This window comes from Eremothecium sinecaudum, chromosome III, assembly GCF_001548555.1.
Source record: "Eremothecium sinecaudum strain ATCC 58844 chromosome III, complete sequence".
NCBI lineage: Eukaryota > Fungi > Ascomycota > Saccharomycetes > Saccharomycetales > Saccharomycetaceae > Eremothecium > Eremothecium sinecaudum.
This window is the reverse complement of record NC_030894.1, coordinates 653,769-677,718: the sequence shown is the minus strand read 5'-3', so window position 1 is coordinate 677,718 and position 23,950 is coordinate 653,769. Positions and strand designations below refer to the sequence as shown.

Here is a 23,950-nt window from a genome sequence, read left to right as displayed (position 1 = left end):
AGATATGTGGTATGAGTCCTTTTTTAGTAGGGTTGGTATTTATTGAGTGCAAGTAGAAAGAGTATGTCTGCCTGACTAAACAAACGATTTAAAATTTCGCCACTCACTATCCGTGCACCGTGATTAGATAAAAAAAGTAAAAAATGATAAATACTCACGTGTAAAATGTCTAGATCCCTGAATGTCGTTTAAAGTTGGAGATTAGGAACGGCCGTTAAATAAACACCTAGAACTTTACTTGATCGCACGGCATCTCACTTATCAGTTAAGTTGACTTGGAACCTTGTGCTTATTTAAATCCAGCTAAACTAGCGTTTTTGTTGGTAGTATTGCAGAACATGAGTTCTAATGCTACGACTATCTCGTTTTAAGGCATATCATATCATAAGCAGAGCCATGTCAATCAGGCCAACATTTGCAAATGAGTCGCTCTTTGAACCGGCTGCATTCATTGACGGGAAATGGGTGAAGAGTGCAGAAGAATATTTTGAAGTGAGCGATCCCGCTACTGGCGAAGTCATCGCTACTTTGCCAGATCAAGGCGTAAACGACGTGAATCATGCAATTGAGTGTGCATCAAAGGCGTTTGCCTCTTACAAAAATGTTCCACATGCTAAACGCGCGCAGTTGTTGCGGAATCTGTACAATTTAATGATGGAGAACGTTGAGGATCTGGGTAAATTGATCACTTGGGAGAACGGTAAGCCATTGGCAGATGCAATTGGCGAAGTGAAGTATGCAGCTTCTTTTTTTGATTGGTATGCCGGTGAAGCAGTTCGCATCTACGGTACGACTATTCCTGTTGGATTTACTAGGAACAGGGCCTTTACTATAAGACAACCGGTCGGGGTATGCGGTATTATATGTCCTTGGAACTTTCCGGCTGCGATGATTACCAGAAAGGCGGGAGCCGCTTTGGCGGCTGGGTGTACCGTTGTTATTAAGCCAGATGCTCAAACTCCCCTTTCTGCGTTGGCGCTTGCTCAATTGGCGGCTAAAGCTGGCTTTCCGCCCGGTACTATAAATGTTGTTCTAACATTAAAAAGAGTGAAGGAGATTGGCCTAGCTCTTTGTAAATCTCCTTTGGTAAGCAAGATTTCATTTACGGGATCCACTGCTGTAGGTAAAATTCTTGCAGAGCAATCTGCAAGCACACTAAAAAAGCTGTCTTTAGAATTGGGAGGAAATGCGCCTTTGATTGTGTTTGAGGACGCTGATATCGATCAAGCTGTTGATCAAGCCATCGCAACTAAGTTTAGAAATTTGGGTCAGACATGTATTTGCGCTAACAGGTTATATGTTCACCGCGCGGTTATTGATGAGTTCACAGAGAAAATAGCTGCCAAGATTAGAAAGTTCAAGTTCGGACATGGTCTACAACCTGATGTCACTCATGGCTGCTTGATTAATACGGCAGCTGTTGCAAAGGTTGAAGCCCATGTAGAGGATGCTATTAAAAGAGGCGCAACTGTTGTCGTTAAGGGTGGTCGTATGCCAGAGCTTGGCGACACCTTTTATTTCCCAACGGTCTTAACTAACGTCGATCCAGAGGCAAGACTCACAAAGGAAGAAACATTTGGCCCTCTTTGTGCAATCATTCCTTTCGATTCCGTAGAGCAAGTTGTCGAATATGCTAACAATACGAGATTCGGTTTGGCTTCGTATGTGTTTTCTAAAAATATTGAGACTATTTACACTGTAGCTGAGACATTGCAATCAGGTATGGTCTCGTGTAACACTGGTGTGTTTTCCGAATGTCCAATACCATTTGGTGGAATAAAAGAATCCGGTTATGGCAGGGAAGGTTCTCTACATGGTATTGAAGATTACACTAACATCAAAACAATAGCTATTGGAAACATCTCTAGACTCTAGAACTGGGCTTGAGAGTTCATTATGACATTCGCGTTTTCTAGACCCTCTTTAAAAAATACTATTTATATAAGCTAGATCTCACTAATTCAACATTATGTATTTACTTTGATAATGTCTGATTAGTGGCTACAATTTTTTTTTCACTCGGATACTTGTAGATGGATGTTAACTGATGGACTGAACCTCACAGAGCACCTCTCAGTGGTAATTACTATATATGCTCGATGCTGAAGTTTTAAAAGCAGATATCAAGAACTAAGTACTATTAATGGACTTATATGAGCAATTAACTGACAGCATATTGGTACATGATCCAAAATATCAGTTTCTGCTTCAAAATGCTCAACAAAATGGTGTAACCACGTTAGATTTCCTTACGTTACCATCTCAGCAATTGGTTAAACTGGCTAACAGGTCTATTAATGAGATTAATGAATTTCAAAAACTTCTTAAGCAGGAATTTAATCGAGAAGTTATCGAAAATAATCCAATTCTGCCGGTACGATCTGCTAAACGGCCTCAATGTTTTACTACAGGTGATGCTAAAATTGATAGTCTGTTAAATGGTGGAATTTATACTCATTGCATTACCGAGGTGTTCGGTGAAAGCTCGACAGGGAAATCTCAATTTGCTATGCAATTAGCTTTAAGTGTTCAACTTCCTGAGGAACTAAAGGGAGCTGCAGGGCAATGCGTTTATATTGGCACAGAGGGAGATCTTCCTACACAAAGATTGGAAAGTCTTATAAATGCTACGACAGATTTCAAAGAGAATGTATCTCAAAGAAATATCTTTACGGTTACATGTAACGACTGGGCATCGCAAAACCATATACTAAGCGTTCAGCTTCCTATCCTTCTAGAGCGCAATGATAACATTAAATTAGTCATTATAGACTCAATTTCGCATCACTTGAGAGTGGAACTGGAATCCAAGACATTTAAGGCCTCCTTGAACAACCGCTTTGAGATAGATAAAATGGCTCAAAATCTATTAGAACTAAGTCAAAAGCATGGACTTGCAGTGGTTGTTACAAACCAGGTAGGAGATAAACCACTACCTGATCGTCCTTATAAGCAAGGTGTGATGGACTACGATTATCAACTGGGATTTATGACAGGTTGGAAGGACTCTTCAATATACTATAGACATCTCTTCAACTCTGGGTGTGAAGGAGAGGACGTATTATCCGATGATGAAGATTATGCTAAGGTTGCTATTGCGCACGAGAAGATACTGCTATCACAACAACAGCACCAGCAGCAGTATCAGCGACAGCAGTCAGTAAATCTCCAGAAAGATCAGGTAATGAATTCTAGATCTTCGCCGCTTAGTACAACATCAGCCGCTAAATCAGAAAACTTGGCCACATCAAATGTAAAAGTGTCACAAACCACATCACCGCCTTCTGGAACTCCAACGGCGACAGTTAATGCAGGCGCGCAATCAGCTACTCCATTATTTCGCGAAACTATGTACAAACGCAAAAGACGTGTTGATACTAAAATTCCAAACTTAGGGCTAACTTGGGCTAATCATTTGACTACTAGGATATTATTATCTAAAAGTTACAAGGCAGCACCTCTAATATGCAAGGGAGATTTTGATTTCAACAAAGTTATGGATACCTCTAATTTTTGGCAAGTTAATAGGGTGTTCAAGGTTGTGTTTTCTACGTATGCAAGACAAGGTCAGACCCAGTACTCCATACAAAGCAGAGGAATAGTATCAGTTGATGATACTCAGAATTAAAAACAGTTGACTCTTTATTACAACAAGATGGTAGGAATTTTAAGACTAATTGGCATATCGGCCCTGCCGACGCTACTCGAGGGTATGTCTTTACTCTTGTACTTTATGTTAATCATGTCATCAAAGTCCTTATTTAATGAATGCTAAAGCTTATTACTAAAAAACCTGGGATCTTGGAAAGCATAACTTGGTCATTGAATATACCAAGCGGATATAATACATTGCTGTAATAGACACACAATTGTTTTAATTAATTAGTCCACGTCGACCATTTCCACTCCTTCGTCTTGTACAGCACTTTCACTACTGGAATTATATGTCAGGTCGTACTCTCCCTCAAACTCATTCGTGTTGTGTTCTATAGTGAACCGTTGTTGCTGACTATTAGCATATTGGCCTTTAGTTGTACTTTCATAATCCTCATCGATGGTGATTGAGTTTCCAGCAGAAGGAGCATTCTTTAGCCTAAAGGCGCTTAGGTAGAAGAAAGCCACTCTTTTCCTTTTTTTGTTAAACATAAACCAAAGAAGAGACCATAGATGGCCAGGCTCATCATCCAAAAAGGACCTCTGTGGGTTATATTGATAAAACACACAGTCTCCCAAATCCATATGAGCATTTATGGTCTCCCAAATCCACTCCTGTGGTTGCTTCCCGAGAGCTATTATGGAATTTTCAAATTTTGAAACAAGCTGTTTCATTGAGCTTCTTACAAAATCAGTGGGCTCTAAAGAATTGAACTCATGGTCTGGATATGAGGCATTTAATATTGCAATCAAATAGGCAAATGTTCGCCTGCTTCCTGTTTCATTAATTGGCCCAAACGGCCCAATATTGATCGTCTCCTTGGAAATACTATGCTTTCTCATAACTGGTACTCCAGAGCCACCATTTGCATTACTTCCAATACTGCTAGTTCGACGCTTGCGTACACCACTGGAATTTTCATTCCCCTGGAGGCTGCTTGCACTGCTTGTCCGCCTTAGTCGATTTACCTGTGATGATTCCATACTCGATGAGCTCAGGTAGCCGTTATTTTCAGCAGGTGTGTTCATCATTAGGTCTTTAAGGTTTTGATCGTTCAACTTATGTGACTTAAACACAGGAGTACTTGGCTGAGGGCTGTCGCCAACAGACATCCTCCGTTTCTGTTCCCAAAAGGAAATTGAGTTAGAGTTGCTTGGGGAACCGTCGTCCACCGTTTCAGAATCGAGCGAATACAAATTGTGCGTCTGGTGCTGCTGCTGCTGTTGCTGCTGGTCATTTATTCGTCGCTGTGACTCCAGACTCATTTGCTGCTCGACTGCTAAATTATATGATTCATTTTCACGCAGAAGGGAATCCAAATGACGGTCAATGGACTTGTATAACTTCTTATCGGAAGCTACTGGCTTCGTTGTGAAAATATCACACCCACCAGTGATCTTAGTTTCCGAAGTCTCGAAATTCAGCGTCTGATTTACGAGCTCTAAATCAAGCTCATCGATAAACTAAAAACTGTTAATATTCTTGATAATTCATAATATGCATGGTTCCTTAAAGAATAATTGTTTAAACCCCCTCTTCCTATTCTAAAAGATTACCGAAGCAATTAATTACATACCTTCATAAATCTTAATCCCAGAATATGTTAGTCTTTTATCAGCTCTAATATGTAAATGCTGATGATTAAATAGCGTCCTTTTTCGTCTGCTTTATATGTCTAACGGTATTGTTTCACTGCCTTCTAATTAAGTAATTGGTGGGTCATAAAGTTAATTATCACCAGTCACGTGGGGAAGGGGGTGCATTGCAAATCATCGATTCGTGTGGAGCGATTATACCAAGACTCATGGACTGATATTGGATTATATAAGGCTTGATAGAGACCTATAGTAATCATGTAGATAGAGCAAGAAATTTCAGCGTGTTATCGCAATCTTGAAACAATTCTACCAATGCATAATTATTGGAGCTCCGTAGGTAAATTTTATTAGATTATTTAGATATTTACCGAGAATAAAGTTTGTTACTAAACGGGACAATGCGTATATATTATAGTAATACAGTTTAAGGATGATATTTTTATCATCTACCAATGTGAAATGGAAATTTGTTAATGTTACAACCCGCAATTTTTAAAAGTCATCTTCTTCCTGTTATTCTGCTATAATTGACCATTGGTGGCATTGGTATACCAGATGGTGGCCTTGGTATACCAGATTGTGGCCTTAGGTTCTTTGTGTAAGTGGGTTCCGGTTGGTTAATATTCATACCCAAATATTCGGCTATCTTATACCACGCAGCCGCCCTATAGGAATTTTTGGGTCTATATCTCGATTTCGTAGACCAAATTCCTCCACACAGCACAACGGAATTGATATGGCCTAACGATGCAGCCTTTTCTAGGTATTTCAAAGCCTTGGTTTCATTGATGTCGGCAGTTCCGTATCCTTTCAAGTATGAAATACCACATTCATATAGAGCAGACGCAAGTGGCTCGGGACTAACAGTAGGTATAGATTGCAATTGTGAGGGATCAACGCAATAACCCAAAACTTCCGTGGATTCGTCTTCAATTCCAGTTGCTTTAAATATCCAACGGAAGGATTCGGACAAATTAATGCGAGTTCCTATCCCGTACCTTAGTGCAAGCCCGTATAGAAGGTAACCGGTTCGATTGCCCAATTCACACAGTTCATGGAGAATTTCAATGTATTCAGTGTATTTTCCGCTATTTCTTAATTGTATGGCCACCTTTATTTTCTCTGCAGACTCGATTTCAGGACAGCTAATCGGTTTTGGTCGAGGCCTGAGTTTCAGAGGAAGTGGAGGTGGTTTTTGGATTGGTTTTTGTACTACTTTTGTGTCGGGTCTTTTGGTAGTTTCAGCAATAGGTATCGTAGGTGTTTTGGTTTCGTTCAGAGCTGGGTGTTCGGTTTTAATTCGATGGTATACGGGTACTGATGGGGGAATAAAAACTTCATCCCCACTCATTGTCTTCGAAGAAGTCTTCGAAAGTGGATTCTTTTGCGTCTCAGAATCGCTTGCGTTTGAAGCAGATGACAACGTATATGGAGATCCGAGAGTTGAGGAGGGCAATTTGTCAATCAAGAGACCCTGTTCAAGCTGGATGTTTTTAAATGGACTGTTTGAGATGGAACGCAACTTTTCGGATAATGACCTGCATACTGTCGAAATCCTATCTGACTCAGAACTTATGCTATGTGCTTGATCCCCCGGGGTCCCTAAGTCAACAATTGCCGACGTGAAAGACGGTGTCTCGGGCGTTGCCCTCCCTCCTTTGAAGAAGTTCTTAAGTGAAAAGGTGTCTCTCTTCTTGCTATCCTTGGAAGTAACTGATGATGGGGAAACTGCGGCAGGCAACTCATTTTCAGTGCTTCTCGACTTGGCCTTTGGGGTGGAGAAAATAGTATTTGTGCTACAGTTTCTACCTTCATCGGCACTCCGGATGGTAAGGTCACTCTCGGAGGAGGTGATAGTCTGGATAAAATCCAAAGCTTCAGGTGACATGCTCCCTAAAGGCGTATCTACCTGTTTCTCGCCCTCCTTGACCAGACTCAAGCTGGATAGTTTATTGACTTGCATGCCGTCGTACGTCCGATAACACGTGGCGCTTCCATACAGACCTGAAGGCTCGTTCCTGGCCCCATCCGCGTTGTAGTGCATTGACTTATACTGGTAACTCATCCCGTTACTCCTAGCCACGGGCCCAAACGACCTGCTGTCCATTGGTAAGTCAAGGTCCTCGTCACTTCCTGTCTGAACTAAAAAGGAATACCTAAACTTCGAGACATCGTTAGCTATTGCGGCACCCTTGGGCGACAACAACCTCCGATCCTCATTCAAAACCTTGGCTATTGTGTCAGATTGGCAGTTTCTCGAGGATTTCCTATTAAATCGATCCCTCATTATCGCATTCCTCGAGTGATTCAGAGATGGAAAGTAAGTCGCTGGAATACACAGCACTGGAGCACTATGTTGGGAACCACTGTCGATAGTTTCATTATCAAGGTAAGTGCTTCTTTTTATACCAGTTAACTTCGCAATATGTTCCTCTTCGTCTCTCAAAGCATTTTGCAATAGCATTTCATCTTCTGCGCTAAGCCCTAGCTTATCTAGCAACCTATCGGCCGTTTGAACTGAGTCTACGGAGAATATAGACTGCTCATCACCTAAAATTTCTCTTTGATCCCGCAAAGCATCCTTCGATGTCTTACCGTCATTCGACAGCGTAAAACTGCTTTTAAATCCCATTAGCAATGGTAATCTTTTAGTGTTGCTTTGGGTCATTAGCAGTGAAATGTTTCGGGTTCCTCTCCGTTATCGCGCTGACCTTCAGGTTTTTTATTTTCCCTTGTAAGCCCCAATTTCTAAAGTTGTAAAGTCCTTCCTGACGATGATAAAAGTAAAATAAACCCTATCAGCCTTTGTCAAGTTCAATAAATAAACAACCTTTGTTAAGTTGTAAATGAATAAACTTAATTAACAAATCCAAATAGGTGAAAAGTAAAAAACAACCCTTGATGCACTTGTTGATCGTAATAACAGTATTTATTACCTAAATTGAATTTCAATCAATCGTATAAAGTTAAACTCTCGTTAGAAATATTATCGTTTTAAAAAATGAAACGAAATATATTGTAGTTATTGCAGTATAATTCATTCAACTGTTTCTATCTGCGATTAAGGAGTTTCCCAATTATGCTTGTTTATGATTTCTCAATTACATCTTAAGGGATTTCAAATAACGGCCAAAAAGAAAGAGACGTAAAAAACGAAACTCGAAAGCAAGCGCGGCTAAACTAGTGCCATTTTTTGTTGGGTATTTTACTTTAGCTTTGAAGAGATTAGGGGCTATCCCTTACAGTAGACTAACAACGGAAATCCAGTTGTCTTGTCATCTTGTGTATATACAGTATCCTTGTGGGTTGTTCCTACTTAACCGTTAAAAAGCCTTACAGAAATATGTAAGATGAATAGTAAAAAATGGCAGCTTGGGCAGGAGTTGCAAAATAGTGTTTCAGGTCGCTGGAAATGTGCTGCAGTTTAAGCATGAGTGATTAATTCGCGTCTATTTCTGTGTGAAGAAACTTTATTTATTTGTGTATATTCCTCCGTTGTATGTGAAGATTTAAAACTTCCTATCATAATCGGACACAGTACTTAACCTATATACATAAAGAGAGAAATCAAACACGTATTCTAAACCTATCTACACCTGTATAAAGTAACATCCGCGTAGGTATATGTTATGTAGATGTATATAATTTGGTAAATATTGATAAAATCTAATGACGGAGTATTTAGCCGGCGCATGTTAATGGTAATATAATAAACGTTGACACATTACTCTGATATAAGTGTAATGACGATAAAATGCTAACTAAGCCTTTTCAACTAAGTCGCCCAATGAGTCTACATAGTGGCACCCGAAGACAGACCAATGGAAATTTACCACAGTGTATAAATGGCGATTTAAGCTTTCAAATTCATCCATGTCTAGTGAAGTCATACTGCTGCTGCCTTCACTACTATTATTTGCTGAAATACCACCACCAATTTTTCCTTCCAAAGGTTTGTGGTGGCTGGGAGAAGCATTTAAGGTGGCGGCAGACATAGCGCCTGCTGTACCTGCACCTATAATGGCAGAAGTCCCGATTCCCTGATTACCACTTGAGTTGCATAAATTGATAAAATCCTGTTTCACTGTGCCATCCTTAGTACAACACGATTTCTGGAAAATGCTTTCTTCTAGTGAATTGAAAACGCGATTTTCAAGAACTCCATAAACTTCGCTGAGTGGTTGAGTCTGTTTGGATAACCAAGATTTAGCAAACGCTATTGTTTTTGAATCTAATGGTGTCAGTGTCTTTGATAATGTTAAAAATTTCGTTGTCGTCTGCTGGGTATTAGCCGCCGCAGTATTTGCTGCGGCCATGGGTGATGCCGATTGTCTTAAATTCAGTTCCTTAAATGTCTCATATTCCTGCTTTAGTTCATTGATGATATTACAGAGGTGTATAGCGATGGACATTGTATTTTTTGTCCATCTGCAGTTTCCATGCTCATCGGTGATAATGGAAACAATCTCTTCCTTTAAACGTTTATTGGAGTAGTTAGCGATAATGAATTCCTTGGCAGCTCTGTCAAAACTATTATCGTTGGCGACCAACTGTTTAAAAAGCAACTTGCAAACCAATAGGCAAACTGCCTGTCTGATGTCTGCTCTCAGTAATATTAGACGAGCATGATCAAATGATAGGGATGTCGGATATTCACCAACCATCTTCCGGCACGAGAGTAAGCTTATAATACTTTTGATGCATAGGCGATATACATCAGGGACCTTAGTTGGCTTGCCTGAAGCAATGAACCCAGATTTACATGCCTCATCATACTTGTCTCTAAACCATTTCAACGATGCCTTCAAGTTGACTCTTTGTGAATTCATTAATGATTGGAAATACTGTTTTTCGAAATCAACAGCATTACTTAATAGGGCTGGCCTTAATATCCTGATTTGATGATTCGCAATATCCAACTTCATAGCTTCTAATATCTGGAAGACTAGCTTTAGACCTTCACCCAACTTCGAAACCGATTGTTCCTCTTGGGCCTCCTTAAACTTCTTTTGCATACTGTCAACCCAAGGGTCTCTCATTGGCGCACAATGATGCTTGAATAGCTGAGCTAGCCATTCCGATAAGTTGGTCATTACCAATGAACCGCGCAATAATTCCTGAATTAATAGCTCAGTATCAAGTACATTTTCAACGGTACTTATTTCCTTTTGTGGTACTATGGTGATGAGAACATCTTTTAAGGTATCGAACAAAGGCACTAATCTCGTGTGTCTATAATCGAATACCTTAGGATTTTCATTGTAAACCAAAATTTCATTTTCCACATCAGCCCAGTATTTATCCGCTAGTTGACGTTTCTTGACACCTCTTTCGCCGTCCAAGTTTGGCCTAAACTGAAGCAAAGGGTCAAAAACAATATCATGCCTCAGCTGAGGGTTCTTTACTATTTCTGATAGATCGATTTCCTTTAGACACTGCAAATTGATCGGCGGTAATGGCATAGGGCCCGGGTATGATTTGATATATTGAATTCGTTCCTCCATAGACACTTCTTGTCCATTTATCGACTGCAATCTATGGCTCATTAGGATTGCATTTCGTAATGATAGTTGAGTACCTTTACCCTGGTGTTTCTTCTTCTTAATCCCTGCAACTTGCGACGTAGAAGACAAGCTGGCATTATTCATAGAGGAGTTAAAGACTATATTGGATGGGTGGAACGGCTGTTGTTTGCCAGATGAGGGTGGTGATGACGAAGAAGCACTAGGTACGTCTTCAGTTGACGAAACCATTAGCTGGTGTGTATCTAGCCTTCTTAGCGATGAATGCAATATAGTAGGGACTGAATGAGACCTAAATTTTAACCTTCTATGGTGAACTGCAACTTTTTGGTCAGCAGGCCTAACATGATGCTCTCTCGACGTAGAAGTAGCAGAAGAAACTGCCATCACCACTTCTGAGGGATTACTCCCGCCCTGTGTCACAGCTGTAGCAGGAGTTAGATTAGGCATAAATTGACCAGTTTTCATATCAAAAGGCTTGAAGATGGTTGAACTATTATATGACAAGGCCGGGTTAAAGGAGGCTCCCTGTTGACTATGGTGTTGGCGACCCGAGTGGCCGTGTACTGAATGTTGCTGAGAAGTAGTCCTTTGCGAGGCCTCTTGTTCGGCAGGCGTAATACAACCTTGTGCGTTCAAAGATCTCACATCTTGAACATAATCTGTTATATGTTGTGTTGGGTCCGGCTGCTGTAACGACGTATCCGATCCCGTAGCTGAAGACGATCCTGATGGGGGGTTACTCTGCGGTGAATCACCCCCTGTAGTCATCGCATCTGAACTATCTGAAGAAGCCGATGAAGATGAACTTTCCGGTGGCTGAGTTACACCCGCAGCAGTAGGGTCGGATTTGAGGGCTATCGTCTCCGCAGGTGGTGTGTTAGTATGAGTCCTCGTGTGGTCCATCGTGCACAGTGTAGTTATCTAAACCGGTATACTGTGCTCGCCCTTCTTTGCTGTCTTTAAGTTTTAGTCCGTAACAGTTTCACTCGTTCCCTAGTAATGGATCTGTCAACTTCGAAATATACCTTCACACAGCTTAAGCGGGATAAATATTCTAGAGTCTATGGTAACCGTGTAAACTGCAATCCACACACCTACCACTGTACTAGTTATGAACTCCTAGATTACCCGACTTGTAGTTATTACCTCCAAAGCACCTAACCTCGAAAATAATGATAGAGATGAGAATCCAAATTACACGCAGAATATGGCGGTGAGAGGTTATTATTTGAATCTTATGTATTTTTAACCAACCACACTTCTTGTTATATTCTTAGAGTAGCAAATATACAGCTTTCTGGTGGTTATGCAACGTAGCCAAACTAATCGTACTGTTCCAATTACAAACGTTAGCTCTTTGATACTTTCTCAATACAGGTTATCCCGAACGCTGTAACGTATACCTTGTATAATATCCTACAGGCTTACTTCGTTTGCAATCAACCCCGAAGTTAAAACTCTGTACTAAGTTGTAGTAAGCTTTCGTGTATATGAGGTTCAGCATATAATATGTATTCATCTGACACAGAATAGCAATGCTTAGCAACCCTAGAAAAAGAAAAGATTATGTAACCTACTTCCGCAATAAAATAGATACGTTACAACCACGCAAAAAATCTCTGGGCAGCGGTCTAAATACGAGAAGCTGGCTATGAATACTAACGCTAAGAGCATAGTCACTGCACGCTTGCTTTGTACGTTATTTTGTACACTATATATTTCTTCTACATAGCAATGTGTTTACCTGTTGCGAAGAGTGAGTCCGCGATTCTTGAGTTCTCTAAAAGCCGGCAACAAAATAGAGACAGAGCTGGTTGTTTCTTCGGGAGATCGATGTATCGTACGAAGTGAGCGCGGCGCGCCGCCGGCCGCAGGACATTTGAGCACCCAAAGAACACTTTCAGCCCGAAGACTAGGTACGCAGAGCGGGGCTCCGACAAGAGAAGAATCACGTGATGAACATTATTCCATGCCATATCTCCATTATGTGATTAATTGAACATATCTATATTATACACTGATATAATAATAGTAGTTGATAAAATAGTTTTGATAACCCCCCATTTAAAAATTCAAAATTGTACGTAACTTTAACTGGGCGGCCTTTAACCACCGAAACCATACAAGGTTCTACCTTGTCTCTTCAAAGCGTAAACAACATCCAAGGAGGTGACTGTCTTTCTCTTTGCGTGCTCTGTGTATGTGACAGCATCCCTGATAACTGACTCTAGGAATGATTTTAGCACAGCTCTGACATCTTCGTAAATCAAACCGGAAATACGCTTGACACCTCCTCTTCTTGCTAATCTTCTGATAGCAGGCTTAGTTATACCCTGGATGTTATCTCTTAGAATCTTTCTGTGTCTCTTAGCACCACCTTTGCCTAAACCTTTACCACCTTTACCTCTTCCAGACATGTCTTATATATATATATGTATTGTGTTTTACGTTATTTGAACGGATAGTAGTGAGACTGAGAAAAAAAATTGTTGAAATAACAGTTCAAGCGACTTTGTAGCGAATACCTCCCTATTTATATCTTCTTTGCTAGCTGTATTCGTATGGTTCTGTGTTTGCCTGGCAATCCATGAAAAAAACAATGATCAGCTAAGGCGCGGGCTCATACATTTTCAGTGCGATCGCAAACGCCCCCAATGCCCTCTTATTCGAGACCGTACTATTCATTTCCCTGTTCTAAGGTTAGTCCCATTTTCCGAATGGAGCAACTTTCACGGCCATCAGACCAGCCGGTTCCCTCTCCGCGAAAAAACTGGGCCGCACCGGCTCTACAGCGCAAAAAACAAGCCGGACTAAAAGTTTCGCGCGCGGAAAGTGAAAACACGGTACCGCCCGACACCCGCCCGAATACGAAGCACTTGCGAGACGTGAAATTACTATGGTCAGACACCAACTGATAATGAAGCGGCAAAAAAAAGAAAAAATTAGGGAGAAAATTAAAGTGGTCCAGACTGCAATGCACATACATCCCTTGTTGGTAGAGCCCGGGCGCAGTAAATTTTTTCAGTATATAAAGAAAGAAGATTTTCCCGGTTTTCTTCCCTGTACAAAATCTCTTTATCTACCGTTTGCCACGTACAAAGTAGTAAGAACATACAACTAAAAAATAATGGCTAGAACGAAGCAAACTGCAAGAAAGTCCACTGGTGGTAAGGCACCAAGAAAGCAATTGGCCTCCAAGGCTGCAAGAAAGTCCGCTCCATCTACCGGTGGTGTTAAGAAGCCTCACAGATATAAGCCAGGTACTGTTGCTTTGAGAGAAATCAGAAGATTCCAAAAGTCTACTGAATTGTTGATCAGAAAGCTACCTTTCCAAAGATTGGTCAGAGAAATTGCACAAGATTTCAAGACTGATTTGAGATTTCAATCTTCTGCTATCGGTGCTCTACAGGAATCTGTTGAAGCTTACCTAGTGTCTTTATTTGAAGACACCAACTTGGCAGCTATCCACGCAAAGAGAGTTACCATCCAGAAAAAGGATATCAAGTTGGCAAGAAGATTGAGGGGAGAGAGATCCTGAGCATTTTTCATATGGTCGCGGGAGTGCGCTCCAAGGTTGTTATGAAGGTTTTTTGAGTTCGGGTAAACTTTTCTGGGAATTGATATCTCTAGTTAGTTTTATTTACTAAGATTACAACTATTATGGCTGTACTTTCTCTGTATAATAGGTTTTATATCATTAATATTATGTATGTTATTGAATTGGAAAAATTAAGTATTTTATGAGGTTTCACTACTTCCGTCACGTATAAGCTCCCTCTGATTTGCTGGATTTAAGGATGGAAGAGAACATTATCAAGATATGTGGTTTGCAAACTGTCGAAGCGGCAGAAGCCGCTATACTGGCCTCTGCTACACACTTGGGTATGATATGTGTCCCTAACCGTAGAAGATCTGTTCAACCTGATGTGGCTAAGGCTATTTCGAAGCTTGTACATGATATGGACACTTCTAAGAAGACCAAGGTTGTAGGTGTGTTTCAAAACCAAACTATAGAGTATGTGGAAAACAGTATTAATGAATACAGATTCGATGCCATACAGCTACATGGCTCTGAGGATTGGAAGGCCTTTAGAGCTCACTTCCCTAAAGAGGTTACCATCATCAAGCGCTTTGCCTTCCCACAAGACTGCGAAGAAATGCTGGAGTTCCAGAAAACGGCCGAGAACTGTTACGTTCTCCTCGATTCTGAAGTTGGCGGTACAGGAGAGCTCTTGGATTGGAACGCAATATCCGAGTGGTCGTCTATGCATCCCGGGTTCAAGTACGTTATTGCGGGGGGGTTAACTCCGGACAATGTTTCAGAAGCGATGAGATTGCCAGGTGCAATTGGTGTCGACGTAAGCGGAGGCGTGGAAGTGCAAGGACAAAAAGACATTTTGAAGATTCGCAAGTTTATCGAAAATGCGTATTCTAGCATCCAGAAAACATAAGCTAGGAGTTATATACTGGTATATGAAATACATAATTTATAAGAATTAAGCAGAACCAGAAATAAAGAACCATTTGTGAATGGACTTATCAATTGGAGCATCTGGTTGGGAACTAGCAGGTGGTAGTTGCTCAGCAACTTGTGGTGCGTAAGTAGCAGTTTCAGTCAAAGTAGTGTTGGTCAAACTAATCTCCTTACCGGCAACAGCCTTACCGCTAATTAATTGCTTCCAGGCTTCGTTACACTCTCTAACTACGTCCAAAGCATACTTACTGTTCTTGGCCTCGCCGGAGAATGCAAATTGGTTTTCTGGCTTTCCATCTGGAATTTTGTAGATACGGAACCATTCATTGGTAGCTCTCAACAAACCTGGTAGATGCTTTTCAACGTCCTCAATGTCGTTCAACTTTGGAGCTAATGGGTCGTTAATGTCAATGACAATGACTTTCCAGTCAGTCTCACCCTCATCTAACAAAGCCATCACACCCAAAACCTTAACTTGCTTGATTTGACCAGTGTAAGCAATTGTTTCACCAATCTCCAAAACATCCAATGGATCATTGTCACCATGAGCTCTAGTCTCTGGGTGAGCAACACTAGGATCTTCCCAGGTTTGTGGTAGAGCACCGTAATTGTGAATGTAACCGTGGTGTGGGAAACAGTTTCTGACGTATCTCAACTTACCCTTCTTAGTATCTTGAATTATAGGATTTAAAGTCTCTTCCCTGCTGATTTCCAACTTAGCATTGGTCCATCTTGGGATTTCAACAATCATGTTGAAAATGTTGTTCTCTCTGTCTGCATACAATGGGATATCGTGGAAAGGTGAAATTGGTTTACCATCTTGCTCAATGTAAACCTTGTAGTCTAAGGTGTTCTTAGCACCAATTTGTCTAGTCGTGAAAGCCATTATCAATTCTATATGATTGTTACCAACGAATAGTAATTAACGATGAATACGTTATACCCTCTTGGTGAAACATGGGTTGGACCTTTTATACAGACAAGGAAGTCATTTGCTTTAAAGGAAAAATTTTTTAGAAATCACACGTGACCAAAGTTCGAAGAATGAACACCCTCAACCACTCAGACGGCCTAGTGCCAGTTCGAAGGCCACTACCAAATGGCGTCCAATGGTACGTAAAACTTGTTCAAAATGCATTCATGTTGGTATAGTTACGTAATATACTTTATTGTTGGTTTTTTCAGAATTTGGTACCGTAATACTTGTCTTTAGCCAAAAGACACAAGAGTAGAAACACAAGGATTATTACTGTTATATCTTGTGTCGGTTTGCCTAAGGATTTTATGGTTTATCTCTTCCATTTCCAGGATCTCTTATTATCGTAAAATAACTGATAGCTACTTAACTGAATGAGATAACACTCTTTAGAGGAGAACGAAGATATAGCACATACTTTTCTAGATCAATATATATATACTATGCGTAGCATTCCTCGCCATGCAACTTTAGTTCCTAATCTTATTACTGTAGTCCCAGAATGCTCATTACCAGTTTCAACAGACCGTATCACGTGATAAGATAACCAAGATGTCTAGTTGGCTCTTAACCTGATCTTATCACGCTCTCGCATTCCAACGCTCTGGTACTCCGTATCCTGGCCAGGCTATCGAACCATTTTTCTAATGAACACCTGGTTACGGTCTCATGCAAATATACCTTGTAGATTTTTGTTATGCATATGCAAGACCGGTCCCGTCAACTGTGGCGCCTGCCGGTATGTAGATTGAGGTTATTATTAGCCATATATTAGCCATCTCTTAGTAATATTAGACTAAGTACGTTCTTTAACTATACTCAAGACCTTATACTTTCTTGAAAAGCAGCTCCAACCGTAAATACCTCTCGGTAGCCAAGTTGGTTTAAGGCGCCAGACTGTAATGTGAAATTTGTAATCTGGAGATCGGGTGTTCGACTCACCCCCGGGAGATATTTTTTGGTTTGGCTTTACCGCGAAGCTTTAAGTATAGGGTTATTGATTCAGACATAGTTTCTGGGTTACCAAACTGGCAGGTATTGGGTTTTCATTCGACTCATCAGCATTTAGAACCTTTAAAAAGTCGGTGTTTCTGTTATAATTGCAGTTATTTCATGTTTTAGTACTGGAATACGCCTGTCTGAAAAATAACGAACTGGCATCGCATACATTCAAATATTAATAGTTAGGAACCCTTGACACAGATAGCTTAAGGACGATGGATAATGGGGATGAGAAAGAACAGCCTTCTTGGAAGTCACGGTCAGCAAAAATACAAGTACGAGAAGTAGACTTGCCGTCGTCTATTCCTCCTCAAACTGGGTTGGCTTTCAACATTTGGTACAACAAATGGTCACAGGGGGGTAGTAATAATGCCAGATTTGTGAACCCGTATCGTCTGGAGCCAGAATACCATTCAGGATTAACGGAAGGTGATAGAATTGGAGAGAAGTTCTTCTGTATTTATTTCAGTAAGGGAATGTGCTGTCTGGGAAAGAAATGCAAATATCTACACCATGTACCAGAGGAAGAAGACATCGCAAGGCTCACTACAAAATCAGCAGTATTGGATTGTTTTGGTAGGGAGAAGTTTGCCGATTATAGGGAAGATATGGGTGGTGTTGGAACATTTAACAAACAGAATAGGACTCTTTATATTGGAGGCATCTTAGGAAGTTTAAATAATAAGATGCTTAAAGCTGCACAGATTGAGAGTAGGATACGATTTGTGTTTAATAAGTTGGGCATGATAGACCGGATTAGATATGTGGAAAATAAGAATTGTGCATTTGTGAAGTTTAAACATCAAGTAAGTGCTGAGTTTGCAAAAGAATCTATGAGCAACCAAACTCTGCTGATACCGAGTGATAAGGACTGGGATCAACGCAAAGAGGGGACAGGGCTCCTTGTTAAATGGGCAAACGAAGACCCAAACCCTGCTGCCAAAAAAATGGAGGAGCAGGAGCAAAAGGAAACGGCGATGCAGCTGATGGTCAAACTATTGGAGGACCACGAACGGAATAAGAAACGAAAGCTCGAAGAAGAGTCTAAATTATCCTCTAAGGTACAGCCGGGCAACATTATTTCTGGAGAACTAATACAGCAATTAAGGAAACGCAACAAAACAGTTGCCACTTCAAAACATTCTGATCACCCTCAAAGGTTGACGGAAACGGCAGTATCACTAAAAGGTAGTTTGGTTTCATATTCTTCTTCGGAAGAAGAGTAGATGTATACAATTAAATATGGCATATCTATCTAATATATTAATGACTCTTTACTTTTATCTTCAATTTTAAATTCTAGCTTTACCTTACGATCGATCAAGTTCCTGCCTGTAACGTCATTCTTTGTCACGTACTTACATAGTGCTTCCACATTTGCAGCATTATCTTTAGAAGTTAGGAAAGTGATAGCAGTTCCCACATTGTTTGCTCTTCCTGTTCTACCTATCCGATGAATATATTCCTCCAGTTTTGTCGCCATTTCAAAGTTCAAAACCAGGGAGACATTAGGGATGTCTATACCCCTTCCTGCAACATTAGTAGCAATCATTATGTCTACTTTACCCTCTCGCAACTGATTGATTGAATGCTCTCTTTGCACTTGCGATTTTGAACCGTGTAATGTAGTAGTTCTAAACTTTGTCTGAGTCTGAAACTTCTGCGATAGCCAATCCGCAGTACTCTTGTAATTGATGAAAATAATAATAGGTGGTTTAAAGTTGGGCAAAATATCTTTACACATCTTCTGGAACCTTTCATCCTCACCTGGTATATAGTCGATAATTTGTTGTATTTGAGGTGCCGCGTGAATATCGCCAATCGTAGCATAAGCAGGATCTCTTAGGTATCCATTGGCAATTTTCTCTATGACGTTCGACATAGTGGCACTAAACATCAGCGTCTGGCGCCCCGGTATGGTGTCAGTTCTAGCCAAAATAGAGGTGAGTTGGTCTTCGAATCCGAAGTCCACCATTCTATCTGCCTCATCTAGTACAAGAGTGCTGACTCGTCGTAGCACAATCAAATGGTTCTCCAGACAATCAATAAGCCTACCCGGAGTTGCGGTTAATATATCACAACCATCTCGCAGTCTGTACCTTATATCTTCTAGAGAATGGCCGCCGACAATGCTGGCGATAGCGCAAGGCCACTTCAGATACGACGCAAGCATTTTCGCCTCAGCCTCGATCTGCTGTGCTAATTCCCTAGTAGGAGCTAAAATCAAAGCACTAGGACCATCAGCTCTAGTCACAACGTTAGAAACAGGCAATTTCGCAAGCTTGGCAAATATAGGAATCAAGAAAGCCAATGTCTTACCAGAGCCAGTAGCCGCTATACCCATAAAATCCCTATTGTCCTGAACATTAGGTATAGTAACCCGTTGGATGGCCGTGGGTTCCTTAAAGCCTAATTGATTATGAATAACATGCAAAATATCTTTCGGAATTAGTCCCTCTTCCCAGTTCCGTAACGGATGCCGTAACCGACTACCTTTAGTCTTTATGCCGTAGTCCTCGCTTAAAATCCGCCAATCCCTAGAGTTCATCTCATCCAAGCTCTTCTGACTCCAGTGACGATCCATATAACTATTTTCGACCACGTCAACCTTATTCTTTATCAAATCTTTCGCTCTAATGCTACTTACCGGCTTAAAGTTGGAAAATGTATCATCGCTATCATCCCAGCCAAATTGAAATTTTGCTTTCTTCTCAACCAAATTCTCAACCTGGGCATTAGCAACTTCTCCCGTTTTTAATTCATCCGACTCAGAATCATCAAGATCATGAGCACCCCGTTTCTTAGTGGACTTTACAGTAGCATTATTATTTATAGTAGCCTTATTCCTTAACAGAGTATGCCTTGAATGAATGTTCAAAAATTTAGGACTATCTAACTCATCATTAGTACCTTTGCTATTTTCACCAAGTAACGAATAAATGTCCTTAGGTCGCATTATTACCTGTCAATTGTTATTTCAGCAATTGGAGATGAGCTTAACTGTGTTAGTACCTTTTCCCGTAATTTAAGTGGAGACATGGAAAAACTGAAAAGAACCAAATGCCGAAACTTAAAATAATATATAGAAAAGGATAAACTGAACGCATAATTCATTTTTTATTGACTATAATAGTGTTATCTAGGCTTGGATTTCACTGGTTTGAGTTTTAAAGGTTATTTTACGAAGTCTAGCATATTATTTGGGTTTTGATGAGCGCTGACTGTTCTGTTAATGCTAACCCTTTAGCACAACTTAATAAGCGAGCCCAACAAGATAAAAGTTTACAGCATGGATCAAATTTTAATTTACAACAGAAGAATGCATCTTCTCATTTCAAATCAGTATCTCCGAAACTTACTGAGTCAAAAAAGCTGCAACTAGACCAATTTTTGGGTGGAGCTCAAAATGATAATAAGTTTGTTGGTCCGTTTATTAATAACGGTATAAGTGGTGGTGGATCGATGGCAAGGTCACAAATGGGGTACATGACTCCATCTCCTGCCTCCGAAATCGGCAGCACGAAGGCTGTTAATGGCTGGACACAGGAGTTTTCTCAACAGAGCTCTGGAACGTCATCTCAGTTAAGTCCTGCTCTGTCTAGTGCGTCTCTTAGTTCCCAGTCGCCTGTGGGAAGAAGTAACTACAGGTCACTAGGGATTTTGAGACCAATGGTAAGATCGCATCAACAGCTGCAGGCGGCTATTCGGGTCTCGGAGCCGCAAACAGACGACAGCATTACTGATGCGGTTTGGGATGAACAGTTCCAAGAGCTTGAGAAAGAGGTACAGAAGTCTCTAAATATCACTGAACAGGAGAGTGAGACGACCTACAATGCTCCAGAAGTTGATACACAAGAGGATTACGAAGACAAATTTCAGCAGATATGGGAGGACTTGAATGAACGTGCTGATGATATGGATACAAGAGAGGAGACAACGACAAACTGGAATACGAGCTACCAGCAATTAGGTGGCAAATCTGCAAATGCGCCATACGAATTCGACTCGGATAACCAATATATGGATAATCCCGATGCCTACAAAATTGGATGCATACTAATGGAAAATGGAGCAAAGTTGAGCGAAGCAGCATTGGCCTTTGAAGCTGCAGTCCAACAGAATCCAAAACATACCGACGCTTGGTTAAAACTCGGTATTGTTCAGACCCAGAACGAGAAGGAGCTCTGTGGAATTAATGCACTAGAAGAGTGCTTAAAGTTGGATCCAGGTAATCTGACAGCTATGATGACAATTGCAATCAGCTACATTAATGAAGGATACGACGTTAGTGCTTTTACAATGCTTGGTAAATGGCTTGGGCAGAAGTACCCAGATATGGTAAACCAAAGCATTGCCGATAACCTAAACAGACAAAGTTTAAATAGGGCAGTCACAGAAGAGTTTTTGAAGGTCGTCAATTCCCTTCCAGAAATCGATCCAGAAGTCCAGTTGGGTCTGGGAATCCTGTTTTATGCAAATGATAACTTTGAAAAGACCATTGACTGTTTCAAACTCGCCTTGGCAGTTGTGCCAAATGATGCAACGATGTGGAATAGGCTTGGTGCTTCCTTAGCTAACTCAAATAGGCCAGAAGAAGCCATACAAGCTTATCACCGCGCTCTCGCTCTAAAACCAACTTTTGTAAGGGCACGCTACAACCTTGCAGTATCTTCCATGAATATAGGCTGCTACAAAGAAGCTGCTGAGTATTTGCTAACTGCCCTTTCCATGCACGAAGTTGAGGGCGTGTCAATGCACTCAGCAGCAGCCAAGAATGTGCCTTCCTCAAACATCCTTGAAACTTTAAAGAGAACTTTCATAGCTATGGGTAGGCGTGATTTATTAGACAAGGTGGCCCCAAACATGGATTTACAGGAGTTCCGTCGCGAATTTAACTTCTAAATACCAAGAATTCAATTTTCAAATACCAAGATTTAAGATGCAATTTTCAATCAAAGACTTTTAAGATTTTCATATTCTACGACTAGGCCCTGATGACGCAATAGGTGTTTATTTATTCTTCAATAAAGGGCTCCTTTTGATCAAATCTTATTATTCACACTAAATGTGCTAAGATTGACTCACTTATATCCATATTACAGGTAGCTAAATACTAGCCTTGATTAGTGCTTACGAATAGGTATTTTACAGTACATAGATTCTTATCCGGTACCAACGAAGAGTATTCTAACTTCTAGAATACAAAGCAATTGCCGTAGGGTTCTTGCCTAAGTGCATTCCAATCTTCAAACCTCTTCGGAGTTCAAAAAGGCCACCTCATCACAATTATTTGCGCTAAGAACAAGAGCTGAGGTTGTCTACTACGGTTATATCGTGGTCAAGATTTACATCATTTATTACGAGTTTTTAATTTTGTTAAGGTTCCTTCAAATATGGTATTTTATACAACTTGCATTCCAAACACAACACTATTAGTACTGGGAACTGATAGAGCTTCAATTTGCATTGGTAATAAGTACTGACAGGGGCGTGGCGTTTTTAAAGCATGATTTCGAGTACTCCCTACCATCTCGACGAAAAGGAGGACAAAATACGGAAAAATAATGCTTCAGCTCTGTTCAACAGATGTATAAGTCGACTTGTCAAGCACAAAACGCTCTTATTGTTGCTATTCATGCTACTATTTGGGTTGTTTTGGCTAGGTAGTGATTTTTATTTTTTTAAGAGAAGCCCCAAGATCTTGATTATTCTGGCAGCAAATGAAGGTGGTGGTGTTTTAAGGTGGAAGAGTGAGCAAGAATGGGCAATTGAGCGTATTTCCATTAGCAATAAACGTGCATATAGCAGAAAACACGGATATGGACTGGTAATTAAAGATCTGACTCTCTCCAAAAGGTATTCCCACGAATACAGGGAAGGTTGGCAAAAAATAGATATCCTAAAGCAAACCATGAAGGAGTATCCAGATGTAGAGTGGTTCTGGTGGCTAGACGCAAGTACGCTCATTATGGAGCTTGACAGAAGTCTTGAGTCGCATATTTTTGGGCGGCTGGATACCCTTGCAGACAGAACCCTTGAATCTTTTAACACCTTAAAATTACCCGTTTCCATCCCTTACGTTGATTACACAGAGTCAATGGACTTGCTAATTACTCAAGATTGTGGCGGATTTAACCTTGGCTCGTTCTTTATCAAGAATAGCGAATGGAGTGCTCTCCTGCTCGATATGTGGTGGGATCCTGTAGGATATGAGCAAAAGCATAGGGTTTGGGAACATCGTGAGCAAGACGCCCTAGAATCACTCTACGCCAGTGAGCCTTGGATAAGAGAGAAAGTCGGTTTCCTACCGCTAAGATCAATTAATGCTTTCCCATCAGGCGCATGTGCCGGTTCCAGTGAAGAGCCCCTATACTTCTACAATGAAAACGACCGCGATTTTGTCGTTAACATGGCAGGTTGCAGCTTTGGCCGTGACTGTTGGAGGGAGATGGAACATTTTACAAAATTAATGGAAAAGCTCAACTGGAAATGGTACTCCGCCCTATTTTAAACTTCTCTCGAGCATATGTGGTAGGCCTAGCTGTAGTTAACGGTTTTCCTACTACACTGTAAAACACCGTATAAAGTTATATAAATATTAGTGGCAAAATTTTAGACTAGCAGATTAAATTAGTAAACTAGTGATGAAATCACGAAAGTTTAAAGCCAGTAAATAAAGGGATTGATTAATCTAATACAGAAGATAGACAACTGGATTAC

General features: G+C 40.6%; 13 protein-coding genes and 1 non-coding gene across 14 annotated transcripts; 8 read left to right on the top strand and 6 right to left on the bottom strand.

Moving 5' to 3' along the window:
- Nucleotides 1–348: 348 nt before the first annotated feature.
- UGA2 (succinate-semialdehyde dehydrogenase (NAD(P)(+))) lies at nt 349–1,875 on the top strand (the record flags this gene model as incomplete). The annotated part of the gene is made up of 1 exon (XM_018131313.1): nt 349–1,875. The coding sequence occupies one exon, from the start codon at nt 349–351 to the stop codon at nt 1,873–1,875; it is 1,527 nt and encodes a 508-aa protein (XP_017986799.1).
- A 268-nt stretch (nt 1,876–2,143) lies between these two features.
- Nucleotides 2,144–3,628, top strand: RAD57 (putative DNA-dependent ATPase RAD57; the record flags this gene model as incomplete). Its single annotated transcript, XM_018131314.1, has 1 exon — nt 2,144–3,628. One exon carries the CDS (start codon nt 2,144–2,146, stop codon nt 3,626–3,628), a length of 1,485 nt encoding a protein of 494 aa, XP_017986798.1.
- A 254-nt stretch (nt 3,629–3,882) lies between these two features.
- Nucleotides 3,883–5,237, bottom strand: MAF1 (RNA polymerase III-inhibiting protein MAF1; the record flags this gene model as incomplete). The annotated part of the gene is made up of 2 exons (XM_018131315.1): nt 3,883–5,118; nt 5,232–5,237. The coding sequence occupies 2 exons, from the start codon at nt 5,235–5,237 to the stop codon at nt 3,883–3,885; spliced, it is 1,242 nt and encodes a 413-aa protein (XP_017986797.1).
- Nucleotides 5,238–5,752: 515 nt separating this feature from the next.
- On the bottom strand, nt 5,753–7,921 carry DSF2 (Dsf2p; the record flags this gene model as incomplete). Its single annotated transcript, XM_018131316.1, has 1 exon — nt 5,753–7,921. One exon carries the CDS (start codon nt 7,919–7,921, stop codon nt 5,753–5,755), a length of 2,169 nt encoding a protein of 722 aa, XP_017986796.1.
- A 1,093-nt stretch (nt 7,922–9,014) lies between these two features.
- Nucleotides 9,015–11,681, bottom strand: SOK1 (Sok1p; the record flags this gene model as incomplete). The annotated part of the gene is made up of 1 exon (XM_018131317.1): nt 9,015–11,681. The coding sequence occupies one exon, from the start codon at nt 11,679–11,681 to the stop codon at nt 9,015–9,017; it is 2,667 nt and encodes an 888-aa protein (XP_017986795.1).
- Nucleotides 11,682–12,883: 1,202 nt separating this feature from the next.
- HHF1 (histone H4) lies at nt 12,884–13,195 on the bottom strand (the record flags this gene model as incomplete). The annotated part of the gene is made up of 1 exon (XM_018131318.1): nt 12,884–13,195. One exon carries the CDS (start codon nt 13,193–13,195, stop codon nt 12,884–12,886), a length of 312 nt encoding a protein of 103 aa, XP_017986794.1.
- A 710-nt stretch (nt 13,196–13,905) lies between these two features.
- Nucleotides 13,906–14,316, top strand: HHT1 (histone H3; the record flags this gene model as incomplete). The annotated part of the gene is made up of 1 exon (XM_018131319.1): nt 13,906–14,316. The coding sequence occupies one exon, from the start codon at nt 13,906–13,908 to the stop codon at nt 14,314–14,316; it is 411 nt and encodes a 136-aa protein (XP_017986793.1).
- Nucleotides 14,317–14,575: 259 nt separating this feature from the next.
- TRP1 (phosphoribosylanthranilate isomerase TRP1) lies at nt 14,576–15,229 on the top strand (the record flags this gene model as incomplete). Its single annotated transcript, XM_018131320.1, has 1 exon — nt 14,576–15,229. One exon carries the CDS (start codon nt 14,576–14,578, stop codon nt 15,227–15,229), a length of 654 nt encoding a protein of 217 aa, XP_017986792.1.
- Nucleotides 15,230–15,274: 45 nt separating this feature from the next.
- IPP1 (inorganic diphosphatase IPP1) lies at nt 15,275–16,138 on the bottom strand (the record flags this gene model as incomplete). The annotated part of the gene is made up of 1 exon (XM_018131321.1): nt 15,275–16,138. One exon carries the CDS (start codon nt 16,136–16,138, stop codon nt 15,275–15,277), a length of 864 nt encoding a protein of 287 aa, XP_017986791.1.
- Nucleotides 16,139–17,092: 954 nt separating this feature from the next.
- AW171_hschr31647 lies at nt 17,093–17,180 on the top strand. Its single transcript is given in 2 exon segments — nt 17,093–17,131; nt 17,145–17,180. It is a non-coding gene; the product is annotated as a tRNA-Tyr (tRNA).
- A 265-nt stretch (nt 17,181–17,445) lies between these two features.
- CWC2 (active spliceosome conformation promoter CWC2) lies at nt 17,446–18,456 on the top strand (the record flags this gene model as incomplete). Its single annotated transcript, XM_018131322.1, has 1 exon — nt 17,446–18,456. One exon carries the CDS (start codon nt 17,446–17,448, stop codon nt 18,454–18,456), a length of 1,011 nt encoding a protein of 336 aa, XP_017986790.1.
- A 29-nt stretch (nt 18,457–18,485) lies between these two features.
- On the bottom strand, nt 18,486–20,186 carry PRP28 (mRNA splicing protein PRP28; the record flags this gene model as incomplete). The annotated part of the gene is made up of 1 exon (XM_018131323.1): nt 18,486–20,186. One exon carries the CDS (start codon nt 20,184–20,186, stop codon nt 18,486–18,488), a length of 1,701 nt encoding a protein of 566 aa, XP_017986789.1.
- A 254-nt stretch (nt 20,187–20,440) lies between these two features.
- On the top strand, nt 20,441–22,132 carry PEX5 (Pex5p; the record flags this gene model as incomplete). Its single annotated transcript, XM_018131324.1, has 1 exon — nt 20,441–22,132. The coding sequence occupies one exon, from the start codon at nt 20,441–20,443 to the stop codon at nt 22,130–22,132; it is 1,692 nt and encodes a 563-aa protein (XP_017986788.1).
- Nucleotides 22,133–22,736: 604 nt separating this feature from the next.
- MNN10 (alpha-1,6-mannosyltransferase) lies at nt 22,737–23,741 on the top strand (the record flags this gene model as incomplete). Its single annotated transcript, XM_018131325.1, has 1 exon — nt 22,737–23,741. One exon carries the CDS (start codon nt 22,737–22,739, stop codon nt 23,739–23,741), a length of 1,005 nt encoding a protein of 334 aa, XP_017986787.1.
- Nucleotides 23,742–23,950: the final 209 nt, after the last annotated feature.